This window comes from Caloenas nicobarica, chromosome Z (assembly GCF_036013445.1).
Source record: "Caloenas nicobarica isolate bCalNic1 chromosome Z, bCalNic1.hap1, whole genome shotgun sequence".
In the NCBI taxonomy this organism is placed as follows: Eukaryota; Metazoa; Chordata; class Aves; order Columbiformes; family Columbidae; genus Caloenas; species Caloenas nicobarica.
Genome location: NC_088284.1, coordinates 47,514,215 through 47,528,994, shown reverse-complemented (window position 1 = coordinate 47,528,994; position 14,780 = coordinate 47,514,215). Strand labels below are relative to the sequence as shown.

The window sequence follows — 14,780 nt, the reverse complement described above, 5'->3', positions numbered from 1 at the left end:
GTTTGGATTATTACAGAGATAAGGATTCACTTACAAATCTGAAGTACAGTCCAAATCTTCATAGCTAATGTTTGATTCTTAGTTTTAAAGAATTTTCACAGGTTAAGGACTTCATCCCACCTTCTTATGAAACCTTACACAGCCAGGAGTAAGTGCTACTATCTACCAGGAAATTGTAAGGGGTTAGAAACCTTCACTTTCCTTCCTGTATCTCACTCTGTCTGATTGGCTTAATCACCTCCAGTTCCGTAAATTGCAGTGGCTAATTTGGGATATACCATGTTTACTGACGATTTGCAGTTTCTTTAACAACTTTATTTTTAAAAATGTAAGAAAGGTATCAAAAATTTGCACCATGAAATGCAGCTAATGGAGATATTTAGGAGGTACCTTTTTCAGCTACACACATGATGTTCATTTAATTAGAGCCACAACAGAATTACACTTTAGAAGTATTAAATGTAATTGTAATGTTAGTGAAGTGGAAAGCAATCTACAGTTCACACATGCCATTTTTTAGAAGCTGACAGACATAAATACCTTTTAATTTTAAAGCTCTAGTTTGACATTTGAATGAATGACATAACTAGCTTTTTATGCATCCACTAAAGACAATAGCTGGTAGTTTTCCTTGATAAAAAAGTTAAATGTCAGAAGACAATTTCGATGTTAATGTCAGTTTTGCTGTCTATGAATATTCTTAACTTACCAAGAAGCCTAATGATTCAAAATTAGCTGAAAACTAGATCTGCGAGGGCTCTTATTTACTAATGCAAATGTGTATGCATAGCATCCTGTTCCTACATGGTTTTATGTCAAGAAACTGGTAGAACAAGCTAATGCTCAGGCATTCCTCTCCAGAGATCTGTGTTTAAATTCACGCTTTTACAATACTGGTAAAAATGCATCTTCATACATAAAGAATACAATCCATCTTCACAGCTTGCTCATGAACTAGGACTGGAATAGCACAGCTGTTACTGCCTGAGCTGGAAAATATGTGTAGAAAAGAATATCCAGTGAAAAAAAAAAACAGTAGTATAGTCTCTTACTATTAAAGTGCAGTCCACTCAGTGGAGAAAACTATTAGCATATAATAGAAGACAGGTGTGTTAATACAGAATAGTATTAACACAGTTAATAGAAAAGTACTCAAGGTGTCTAGTAGCGGTAACTTCAGGGAAAAAAAAAAACAACAGGGTAGCTAGGCAAGTGTTTAATGATCTTATAGCTAACTATATTTTATTTAATTATGTTGGCATTCTATATAATTTTTGAAATTTGTGTTGTTATGTCCTGCATTTGGAGAAAAATTGAAGTAATTCACCAGAATTTCTAAGGCAGCTACCTGGTAAAGTCTGCGTGTTTAATTTCTGTAGTTTCAGTAAGGCCACGAACATAACTAGTCCAATGGTTTTTTAGAAAGCTCTGAGTACATTTTCACATATCTAGTACAAAAATGTGTCCAGATTACGGAAGTCAGTACTATTGCGTTCAACAGAATTCCCTTGTAACATGTCCAGTTTCAACATGGCTATATTCTGTTCCTAACTTATTATTACGAATTCTTTAAAAAATTAAGAATGCAAGTATATTTTGTTATTAGCAAGGAGAAGGAGAAAAGAATGAATGAGAAAGGAAAGAAAAAAAAAAAAGAATACTGAATGAAAATTGTGCTGATCAGTACAACAAAGTCACAAAGTCATCAGTTAGTTTGGCCAGTCCTATAACGGCAATACTGTCTGTACATACTTGCAAGAACAATTAGTTTTGTGAGCATAACATTATCAGTTACTTGAAGAAGACAACAACAATAAAAACAACAACAACAAAGTGGGGGATTTGCCAGTCGAAGTGCCCTTTTCATTATCCCTGTATATGGTACAGCTGACATACAAAACCCTCCACTTCTAACGCAGAACTATGTACTAATGGGAACTATGCAAACCTCATGGTGCCAGGAACAGCTCCAGAAGGAAACAGGTCTGTGTGTATTTGTTGTATTGCAAATGCGATTCCTGACCATTTGACTGTGTCTGATGCAGTCTTTGGAGAAACTGAATGAAGACTGTTTTGGTAAAAGATTCTCAGGCTGTGGACAACCTGTGGATTTGTTAGTGATACTGGAATTTCATGTCACTCTGATAATGACCTCATGTATTTAAAATTAGCATTTCCACCTACACCATATAATCTATTTGTCAAATTAAGGGTATGATGTGTAAGGTACAACATATCCTTAATTTGACAAATAGATTATATGATTCTGGGGTATTCTTTAAGGTGTTATGTCTAGAATAACAGGACACAATATGATGATCTTCTAATGTTACCCTTACGGTGAAAGTAATTAGCAGACTATGCTGTCAGTTATTGACAGTACTGCTAATAATACACGTCACACTAAATTTATTCCTAAAATTACTACTATTCATGCGAAACTTTCTTTGGCTGTCTGCTGAGTCTTTGCACCTAATTTTACTGCAAGTAACATTTTTTGAGATAGCAAATTTTAAACAGGACACTATTTGCTTGAAATTATTTTTGACTTAATGAAGTTTCATAAATACTAGTACATGTCTTATAATTTCTGCTGTGTGTGAAGATGCATATCAGCTTACTGGTGGCGTTGTTAGCTGGTGACTGGCTACTGAAAATGTATTATCACTTTTTTTTTTTAAGTAGAAGGTCTTTTTTGTCTTCCACCCATAGTCATCCAGTATTTTTCAATTTTAAACATGTGAACAATACTGCTCCTCCCTTTACCTCTTTTTTTCCCTCCACAAAAAAAAAAAAGTAAAACCAATGGTAAAGACATTTTCTGTATGTCACTTGCAAGGAATTTGTAGGCCAATTGACATACATTCTTTACAGTGGCAACTATACCTATGGGAACGCAGCTGGCAGTGTGAGGGCCATTTTAGACGCTTCATCTCTTGAAAAGCTGTATCTACCTGACTTGGGTGAGGAGAATATAATTCAGGCCATGATCTGCTTAGAAACTTTGCATTTTTTTACCATTTCCTGGAGATCCTGGGAAAGATTCATGAAAATTAATCCAGACTATAACTATTAACTGTACCAGACTCACTGGGACAAGAGAGTGGTTATGTCTTTACCCTCATAGAATTTTACCTTCCCTAAATGATCATTCCAATCTTGGTTTTTTAAACATAAACAACATCATTGACCATCCATATTTGCAGAAGAAAACTTCAAGATATATGTGCTAAATCTCAAAAATAATTACCTTTATTTATTTTAGTCTCCCTCCTTTTTTTATATGTGAGGTTAGCAGTCCAGTTTTCCATCCACAACTCAGCCACTCTCAGCTGCTTCTTTACCCCTGCTACATGAAATGAAACTTCCCAGGCAAATACTGAGGCATAATTTTGCAGGGACACTCAAGCCCCATCCCTCAGCCATTCCACATGTTAATCTGGGTGTGAGGGTAGGAAACTAAGAGCTTAGCCCAAATATTTTCTCATTCTGAAAAGAAAGCCCTTCCTGGTGTTTGACATAATTATGATTCAGCCTAACTTCAGTGCCTGTTGAACAATCACATATCCATGGGAAATGTGACATTTTGCTGAAACGTGCTTCAGAAACATGAAACTGCTGGCACCTAACCTACCAGCTAAAAGAAAGAAAACTATTGGCTTGAAAATAATATACTGTTTTCCTCTTAGGAAATATGGAGCCTATGGTTCTGTAGATTCTGCTTTTATGATTTTCTTCATGTCATAAGCATCCTATTTCTTGAGATATTGCATGGGGCAGGATTCTTTTATTAGCCTTTTAAAAGAGGCAGATTGCCCAGGCTGTCTTGGTTACACTAAGGAACATGGAGGAATTCTGCTGGAATTCTGTATTTCTTTAGTGGGCACAGCTGGGAAACAAACACCTGTAGGCTGCTCAAGCCAGCTAACTACTGCTGAAATACACCGCAGAGCTCCAAAACACCAATTGGCTGCCCTCATGATGGACAGAGCATGAAAGAAAAACATGATTTGGAAGAACAAACTAGAAAGAAACAAGAAAAATATAGTTTTTTATGTATGTTACATCCTACTCTTTTATAAGAGCCTGGGTTCATACCACGGTTATGACAGAAGAGAGACTTACGATGCCCAGTGTTGAAGATAGTTGCCTTTTCAGTATTCTGTGATACTGCTTCTCGCTCATCAAAGCTGTATCATGATCCATTAAAGGAAGACACCATGCAAGTAGTGTATCAAAACAGGCTACAAAACAGACTTTATGCAATCAGACTTAAATCAAACTGAGACAGTATGAAATCTGGTTAAAATAATCTGATACTTTATTTTAAAAATTTTAAAAGCAATGCATTAGAACATATGATTTAGAGTTTTAAAATTTCTGCTATATTTTATACACATGAAGTAATAATCTCTGGCAATCATTAATAATGTTAAGCAAACTACCTTTTAGTCAGTATGTCTAACATAAAGTGCTGTAATAATTCTTTTTATGCTATATAAGTGATTATCCCCATAAAGTGTGCATATTTTCTCTGCCTGTTGTTGATCTGCTGCTAATCATTTAACACAAGTTTGCTCTGTCTTCAGAATTTGACACTCCAAACAACCCATTTAGCAAATGAAAGAGTATGGATAACAACAGAAATCTCAGCATCGATATTAGTATAAACCTTTCAGGTTTGGGTTTGTTTGGAGGGCTTTCTTCTGTTTCACTCTCTTTATCTTACATTCTATTAGAAAAGTCCTCTGCAGAAGAGTTGTTTTTTCTTCCAACCACTGTCAAGCCTTTATTTCTTAAAATATATATTCAGAAGTATACATGAAATATAAACCACATTTAAAAAAAGATGTTACTGGCCTATTTTCTCTCTCTAGAAGCAACAACTTGTGTCACAATATGTTTATATGTTGAATCTTTTTTTTACTATGTTTCATAGCACCTATCACTCATGTTCATTTAGTACTGAGAAAAACTATCAGATTCAGCATTTAGATTCCAAAATTAAAATAGATTTCAGTCACATTTTATAGGTCATTTACCTAGAAAGTGGTCTCAAGAGGTAAAAATTTATTAGTGAACAATAATGATCAAGTGAGGAAAGATACAAGATATATCTGAATGTAAATATCAAGTATTTAAAATATTATTCTGGATAAATATGTATAAATACTGGTAATTAATATTACTGTTTTTTCATTCAGTAGCTCATATAGGTTGTCCCTTAATAGCCTGTTATTAGGTTAATTACAGTTTCATTTTCCCAGATAAGATCATCTCATGTACTTCTTTGGATAACAAGACATATGCTTTCTTAGAACTATCTAAAAAATAGAGAGGATCAGTAATCGTAGATGGATTAAAACCTTCATCCACCAGTCTAACTTTCTGTTGTTTGAATGTTCCAGTCATTTCCATTTTTTCCTAGAGAAGAGAGAAAGATTTATTTTACAATAGAAGGGCTTCTTCCTTTTGCTTACATTCAAGTTGGGTTTTGAAAATCTTACTTAATGTAAGTTTAATACGGTTTATTCTCATTATGCTAGAAAACTAGAACTTCCGTGCTGCTATCGGCCAACACCCAGAGACATGGCAGAAGAAAGTTACTGCCCATTGCTTTTTGCACTGTTATGCAGTGTCTCATTAGTGTCTCATTTGGTGTAGCCACAGCCTGCCACAGACAATCTATCTTCTTCATTTGTATGCATTATAAAACTACACATCCTAAAGAATGCGAGAGTAAAAGCTGTCATTATCAAGAACTTTTTACTGATAATGCTAAGGATATTCTTTATGATTATTGTCACCTTAAATAAAGGGTTGAAAGAATCACATACTAAATCAGCCATACTCATACTCAGCCAGGTCCAAATAAAAGTTGGCCTTCAGCATAAATTTTATGTTTCCAACTTCTTTTCAGTGTCACTGTGTCCTTTGGAAAAAGCAGTGGGAGGCATCTGTAGTGAGACTGTTTTCTCTATCCTCCCTACCTCTTATCAGCCCCTCCTTATGACCTCTCTCCATTATCTTCTCTTCTGTCTTTATTTTTTTATGTAGATGCAAAAAATATCCAAAACGAAAAATGAAGTATTATCTCCAACAACTCAGAGAGCTATCATATCTACTCCAGATCTACCTCCTGATGGTATCTACCTGATTTTGCTGGTCTAAGAAACATTCTGCCATCTTCTAAAGTGTGATTACATGTCAGATCAAGCCCGATAGGTTTTTAATTTTTTCCCTTGAAGTTCCACCCACTACCTTCTTTCTTGGTTAACAGCAGCAGTACCAACAGCAACTCATCTGTAATGCAGGCATTTAACTACTAATCAAAGTTCCAGATACTTGATATAGGCTACATCCAAGATTCAGATTCCTTCTACCCAGCATAAAGGCTTTTTTTGTACATCTATATAGCAATAAATTTAGACTGAGTTCCCATAATTTCTTACACTGACTACTGCAACACCCTGAAGTGTAATCTTGCTTGTATCAGAATGCTGCTGCAAAGGGTATCTTCCTGGACTTATGAGACAGATACATATACATATATATTTCAATTTCAAGGTTCTTCACAGTCTTTTTCTTTTCCCCTCTTTGTTCTGAATCAGTATGCGATCTCTGATTGGCCCAGGGAATGAACTTCCATAACTCTTCTTTTCAAACAATGATTTTTTTTTTTCATCTTCTCCTCAGCCTTAGGAGACTTCTTTCATAAATATCTTCAAAAATATTTTTCTGTTTGCCCTTGCCATGATGTTTTCAAAACACCAGAAATGAAGATGCTGATCAGACTTCACTTATTGTGATGATCAGTATTGTATGTTTTCTGTACCCTCCTTTTTTTTTCTACACATATTTAGTCTATTGTATTACATTTACATTTTAACTCTTTGCAGGAGGAACTATTTTTTTTCCCAAGTTGGACAGTTATGACAGCAAAGTACTAGCACACAAACAGGGATCATTTTAGTGATTATGGTGGTGACAATAATAACGTACATTTTTAATTCACCTTTTCAATTTACCTAGTATCTTTTCAAATGCTTTAACTTTTGCCATTATATTACATAGCAAATAACATTTCATTTATTGTGCACAATCAGTGCCTCTTGCTTTAGGTTTACTTCTCTCTTCTCTCATTTCCACTGAATAAAATGGATTTTAGATTATTTTCTCCAAATGTAATTGTTCACATTTTACTATCTGAATCTTTTTATTTTCCCATGTCCATGCTTCTAATCTCCTTAAATCCTTTTGTATGATCTCTTTCCTTACTCATTTGTACAATTCCTCCCATTTTAACATAATCTGCAAATTTTATTGACTTTTTGTGTAATTCCTTTCCCAGGAACCCATTAATGAAGACGGCAAATGGGACCAGTTCTAAAACTAATCAAGTTATATATGAACAAGCACTTTCTGTTATTTGTTTAGCCTTTTCTATGTTCAAATGATAGAGATGTCCATATGCACTGTGCAATAATTCAGCTTACCTGGACTCTTAAAAAAAGAGGACAAGCATAACTTGGTAGATAGGTCACTACTTGCTTATACATTTGCTCCAAGTCTAATGATGTGTTCTGCTTTAAAATAAGAGAGGCCATTCCTGCTTTTCCTTCATGATCTGGGGGAAAGGAAGTGAGACGAGAATTTTGAAACATGAATGAAGTTGACATTTTAGTGAGAAACCTTACAAAACAGAACTGTAGTGCCTTAATAAACTGATAGCCGTATCTTCCCAGTTTCAGTAAAACTGGAAGATTACATTCTCATTTTATATGGTATTACATGTATTTGGAGATCGCTCAAGTGATCAATTAAACAATAATGCTGAAAAAGAATGAGACATTCAAAACCACCTGCACACATTCCTGTGCAATCTACTCTAGGTGAACCTGCTTTAGCAGGTGGGTTGGACTAGATGATCTTCAGAGGTCCCTTCCAACCCCAACCATTCTGTGATTCTGTATTTCTCTGACTATTCATGTTGTTCTTGGTTTTGTAGTACACCTGTGGTTTATGAGGCTAAGTGAAAACAAGACAGAAGAATGTCTTCATACTTTTTAGAGTTATTTTGATCTTTACCTTATTGACATTTTATTTTGACACACAGATGTGTGGATTTTCCACAAATGCCAATTTAATAAATCTTTAAACTTTTATTTAGGTTATGTAGCTACCAAATTCATGAAAGATAACTTTTCAAAAATATGCATCACTGCATACATATAAAAATGCATGATTCACTGGCTCACTCACAATCTGGTGATATTTTCACTATCTACATCTACATTGTAGCTATGAATTGAACAGATGAATCAATCAGAAGTGATTCATAGGTTTAAAACATGAAATAAAGGAGCTATGAGGGTTAACAACTAACCTAGGTGAAGAAAAACATACAGCTAAAGCTTCCTTTACCTGGCACAGACACACCATACACATTTGCTTCTTGTATGAAGTCCAACATTACGATGATGTCAGAAACTTCTGTAGTTGCAACATTCTCCCCTTTCCATCTAAAACGTGCAAAAATAGTTTAATCCCATGAAAACATATGGAAACCTCCTCTTTAAAAACATTCACTTTAGTAGGAACTCCCTTCGTTTCAGATTAACAACACCTCAAATTTGTTCCCACGTGTCATGTTGGTATATTGATCTGATTACCAGAAGACAATGCTTGCAATTCAAATGGTACTGGATATTAGCTATCAGTATAAAGCACAATGAAAGCTTATCATAACCTGATATAATGTTTTTTAACATTTTGATGTATCTAAATGTATCAAATGTGACCAGTCTTTACTATTTCATACATTTTTCTCCACTTCCCTATCCATCTTCCTTGCTTTAAGCAAAACCATCGCTAGTCACTGTGCTCATTGGAAGGACTGTTCTAAGAGCTGCAATTCATATAAAACATTCTGGAAATTAGCTATGAGGCTCCACGGGAACACTTTTTACAAAATTAAGCCCCTATCATGTACTTCAAGGTCATTATAAACTACATCACAGTAGTAATAAACCGAACAATTTTGGTTGAGAACAAATATTAAAGAACAGTATTCTATTCTGCAAGTTCATGTTTTTCTTGAAGAAATGTGAAAAGAAACAATAATTATACCTGAAGGTATCTCCAATCCTGTCCCAAAAATAAAGAAAATTCTCATGGTCTTGAACCATTAGGTCTCCAGTATTAAAATAAACATCTCCCTTCTTAAATACCTCACAGAGTAATTTCTTTTCTGTGTGTCTCTTATTACCAGCGTAACCAAAGAAGGGGTTCTTCGCATTGACTTTGGAAATGAGAAGACCAGCCTCACCTACACGGAGAAGTTGAAAGAATGTAAACCTAAGGTATCATTTCACATTTCCTGTACTTTACATTAATATTCATTTGGTACATATGATTTTACAGGACCAGGAATCAAGTTTGGCAGGCTTCAGTACATGAGACCCAATAATAAAAACTTACCTGTTTCTACTGCTTCGTGATTCTTGGGGTCACGTCTACATGCAAAGTGACCACAGAGACACAGTACAACTGAAAGTATCAGCCTTTTGTATTTCTTTCTGATGACTTATCAAACAGTTTTCTCCCAGAACTGCCACCTTTCAGTTGTGAGTTTACCAGTAGGTCTATTATCCTCTCAAAGTGAACACTTCAAGTGAATATTACCCACTCCCCACACCTTAAGAATTTTTATTAACGTGGTATAGCCTCACTGCTTTCTCTTTGCAGTGAAATATAAAAATTTTAATATAGTTTTTTTTTTTCTAAAAAATAGGAAGAGATGGGGATAGGATTATCCTGTTATGCATGCAAAGTATCAGGGTAGTAGTTTGCTGAAAGTGGAGTAGTTGTATGAACTAACCTTTTTGGAAGCACATTCTGAACAATAAAGCTTAAGAGTTACATTACTTTGCATCAGAGATAAGAATTATAAAAATAAAAATATATAAAACTAAAAATGTGTCCAAAGGGTATGCACAATTTTTAATTTAAGACTGCCTCCTCATAAAAGTTGTGCCTTTTTTTCCATAAATCAGTAGGGTCTAAGGTGAAAGCATTTTGTTCTCTGGTAGTGTAACTGCAGCCATGATGCTCTGAAGATATAGGGCATGGGTAAGAGAAAGACTATAGATAAAGATAATACTTTTTATCAGACTGACTGGTGTTAACTGGAGAAAAAATTAGACCAAGTGTCTAATTAGAGTATGTGTACCCATCACACATTGGTCCAAAATCCCTACAGATAATTTCCTATAAAATTTCATGTTTTGGGAACAGTATCTTCCTGAAAGTGACCGTCTTTGATTAAGACCTGTTAGAGAATCTCTTAACTCCTTTGAAAAGTCTGCTTCAGCTCCTTGTTAAAGCTGTCTACTTGATCTTTAATATGAGAATTTTTCGCTTCAGTTTCCGGACTTAAATTACAGCTGTTACCTTCCTACATTATAACAGAGATGCTTCAGTACCTGATAAACACTTTGAAAATACGTATAACCTAGAGATACCAGGTATTCGATAAGTATTTTGAAGAAAGCTATAAGCAAGCAACCTATTTATTAAAAAAAAAAAAAAACAAAAAGAAAAAAAAAGAAAAAAAGGAAAAAAGAAAAAAGATAAGCTTTATCAACTCAGTCAGGAACACTTAATCTCTCAACAAAACACATTGTTCTAATCCACCAGTCTTGTAGATCCCATAGGCAACCATCTCACTATGTTAACTTCCTTAAAAAAAACACAGAGGTCATTATCTACAGATTCAGAGATAATATCACATCATCACATTTGAACATTGCTCTTCTGTGAATATGTCCAGGGATCTCTTATGTTCTTCTGGTGTCAGCACTGGCATGTTTAATAATGTTCTGTCTTAGATCAAAAATCATACTGCTTTTGTTAGAGCAAAGAGTAATAGTTGATGTTGGCATAGTACTGTAACACAATAGCAAGGCTCCTTAAAAATTCTCTGGAGTATTTGTATTACAGTCAAAAGACTGTTATAGCCTATTACAATACATACTTACCTTTCTTAACTTTTTCACACCAACCATGCTTATTCCTAATTGGTTCATCTTTTTCGAAATCATACTTGATTAAATCAAATGGGAAAAAAAGCTAAAAAAGAGAAAAAACGGTCATCAGTTATTAATCTACACAGTGACATCTGGTGGTAGCAAATATAAGCAAGGAAACCTTTACTCCACTCTTGCTCATCTACAAGTAGAATGTAGCTGCATTTAAAACTAAAAGTACTCTGTATGGAAACTTGCATCATTTCCTAGAGGTAAGAAACATCAAAACATTTTTATAATCTTGTAACTTTCAAAAGTACTTGGTGAAGACACAGAACTGTAATTTTGTTAATTTTCTTACAAGTAAGTTACAGGACCCATATATCAGTGGAACAGCCTACACAAGTCTGGATAATAGAAGCATATCTGGCATTTAATTGACATTTAATGGTGGTGGCTGATATGAAAAGTGCTCTTGGGGTCTTCTGGCACCTAAAACAACTGGCAAAAACAAAGGCCTAAATCAGATCAACTTGAGTGCCATCACACGGCACACACAAGACAAACAAGTGATCAGGCCCAGTCAGTATGGGTTTACGAAAGGCAGGTCCTGCTTGACCAACCTGATCTTGTTCTATGACAAAGTGACCCGCTTAGTGGATGAGGGAAAGACTGTGGATGTTGTGTACTTAGAGTCCTGAAAGGAGGTTGTAGTGTCGAGGGTCTCTTCTCCCAAGTAGCAAGTGATAGCACAAGAGAAAATGGCCTCAAGCTGTGCCAGGGAAGGTTCAGATTCGAGATTAAGAAAAACTTATTTACAGAAAGGGTTGGAAAGCACTGGAACAGGCTGCCCAGGTAAGTGGTGGAGTCACCATCCCTGGAGGTGTTTAAAAGATGTGTAGATGAGGCTCTTAGGGACAAGGTTTAGTGCTAGATGTAGGTATGGTTGGACTCAATGATCTCAAGGGTCTCTTCCAACCAAACCATTCTACGATTCTGTGATCTCTTTACAAAGGGAAATCTGCTTCATCTAGGGCTTCAGTCTTGCTTACCTAGCCTCAGTTCTTCCCTCAAGCTTTTGCAGGCTGGTTTACAGTGGAAAGTCTTGGCGTGAGCACCAGCAGAAGGATATGTACTTTGATGTTGTTTGACATGGTTATGTAGTTGTCTATGCTCCACAGTTATGTCAGGGTTAGTTCTGCATTTTTCTGAAATACTGTGAACCCTGGAGTTCTGTCACTGCTGACCTAACTGACCTGCCAGTTATGTTTTACAGCTAACCTTCCTCTTATATAAGGATCACAGAGAATGTGGCTCTGAGTAAGGTGAAGGAGAGGGCAAGATGTTCTTGTCAACATCAGGAACTGCAATACTTTTTTCTCCAGTATCCAAAGTCTAATTCTTATTTCATTTTTCTGCTGTGATATAAATCCAAATTAGGCCTTTGAGAGACACTGACATCTTATCATATGCCTGACACTACATGGACCACTGTGTTTGCAGTTTTTATCCCAAGGCTTCAGTTTGCCCAGCTTGGCATTCTGGTTTTCCTTTTCTTATAGAAGTATATGAGCAATCTATTTAAGAACTAGTCAAACCAAGGATATAGAATTATCTTCACAGCACACAGAGAAAACTATTTTAAAAAATATGAATACATACCAGCAATTCTTCACAATAAAGAAATGCAATATAATTTAAGGATGGTGTTATGAAATTGACTGAAGCAAATGGTAGAACGCTAAAACATATACCCATTTGCTTTTCTGCAACTAATTTGAAACATTGCTGTAGTGATACCACATCATTTTATTTTCAAGGAAGTCTGAATAAATAGCAACTTGAATCAAACATCAAGCACACAATTTCAGCCTCATATGGACAAACTTGTTTCACTGAGTCTTTTCAGTGTTCACCACTGCGTTTTCCTTCTACTCTTAAGTCTGAAACGAATAGGTCTTTTTAACAAAGGGACAAGGTCATAACATTCAAAATAAAGTCATGAACCAAGAATTGGACACTTTCTGAATAAAGTGAAGGGTATATTTTTTTTTAAGAATTACAGACTATCGCATTTACCAAAGTCAAGAATTTGAGAGCCGAAAAGTTCACCTTAATTAGAAAATAATTGTATTATTATTGATGAAGAGAAAGGGAGGTCTTAATAATAAACAGAACTCATTTTTTCTTAGAGTCTTTTCTTTTGGCTGTCTAATTGCTCTTCTTTTTCACTTTCTTTTTTACATTGATATTTACTACTTTAATAGGTTTCAATATGACAGACCAGATGCAGTGAATAATATAAATAATAAGAATGAAGTTATATAAAACAAAACATTCTGATATTCTTGTGTTTGTTTAGAACAGCAGTTTGCCCTGTTCCGTTTCATTTTTATGTGTTCATACCTTCAGAGGTCAATAGCTGTGTCTTTTCAAAATATTGGTCTGTACAATGCATAATTTTAAGTTGTTATAAATACTCAGAAATTTTAATTCAGTATCTGAGATAATTTAAAAACTGTTAAGAACTTTACTATTATTTTGCTGCATACATGTTTTAGTACCTGCAACTTTATACTATTTACTATGCCTATTCCAGCCAGTTTTTTGAAATGATAGTCATGCTAATACATAATTAAAAGGAGAAACCACCACATATTGCCTTAGACATGCATAACGAAACTATGCCAATATACATTCTGTGCAAAAACCTGTCTCTGTGCAAAACATAGTCTGGGTACAGGCCTACATTTGTTTTATTTCATTATTTAAAATTTATTGGAGAAGAGCACCTGAGCTATTGACGCATTACCATATACTTTTTACATAGTACTCCATGCAGCCTTCAACATTTTAATCTACAATTTACTCTGTAAAGCACCACATAAATGTACTGAACAAAAAGCATAGTTCATCTGGTTGAAACTTAAAATGAGTTGACCTGTAACATTATTGGCTGTTACTATGCTGCCTGGATGTTATCTAATAACAGCATCCCCCCTCCCTCTCTTTTTTTAATTGACTGGAAATATGCAAGTTTAAATATTGTTTTGAAAATAGTTTTAAAATTCCTTAAGTTTTGGCTTACAGTGAATGCTCACAGAACCTTCATCAGAGAACAAAGATAACAAGCTATTGCTTTTTATTTAGTTATTTGTCTTAGAAATGAGATATTGCTGAATTCTCTAAGAGCAGATCTGTTTATAAAACAAAGCATTACATTTACTAGATATAGTCCCAAGCATCTTAAAATAAGTGAAATCTAAGAAAAAAAAGTCTGGAGCATAGTATCATTATCGTTTACAAATTTTTTACAAATATACTTGTAATGCCTTACTTATCCAGTAAAGAGTAGATGTATAGGTCCTCTGAATAGTTTTATTAGCCAAAGTAAACAAAACCAATAAAAAACCCATTTAAAGCTATGCTTGATATTAACTGAATCATCACATATTTAAAAAAATAGCATCAAATACATTTGAAGTACCTTAGATTATTTTAGCTCAAAACTAGTCAGAAGAGCAGAAACAACATTAATTTTCATTGGCGAATGAACTTAAGAGCTTCCATTGCTTGCATCAACACAGGCCAATGTTCTTGCTGTGAATCCACTGTTACAGGGTTTTAAGATTTGCTTAAACCTAACTTTATTTACTTTGAAACTTAGAAGTATCTCTTCTGCCACTTAAGCTCTATGACTGTGTGAAAAAAGTGCACAATAGTAATTCTGTGTTGCTGTGTGAAAGACAAAAT

At 34.7% G+C, this 14,780-nt stretch overlaps 1 protein-coding gene across 1 annotated transcript in view; it reads right to left on the bottom strand.

The window, feature by feature from the left end:
* Window positions 1-4,390: 4,390 nt before the first annotated feature.
* The window catches only part of LOC136001661 (long-chain fatty acid transport protein 6-like), a 39,164-nt gene continuing 28,774 nt past the window's right edge, over window positions 4,391-14,780 (bottom strand). The window contains exons 6-10 of the mRNA XM_065656216.1: window positions 11,040-11,130; window positions 9,130-9,328; window positions 8,425-8,522; window positions 7,497-7,627; window positions 4,391-5,424 (exon numbers count right to left, since the gene is read on the bottom strand). Of these exons, the coding sequence (XP_065512288.1) occupies window positions 5,248-5,424; window positions 7,497-7,627; window positions 8,425-8,522; window positions 9,130-9,328; window positions 11,040-11,130 (696 nt within the window). The 3' untranslated portion in view covers window positions 4,391-5,247. The remainder of the gene's footprint in view (window positions 5,425-7,496; window positions 7,628-8,424; window positions 8,523-9,129; window positions 9,329-11,039; window positions 11,131-14,780) is intronic.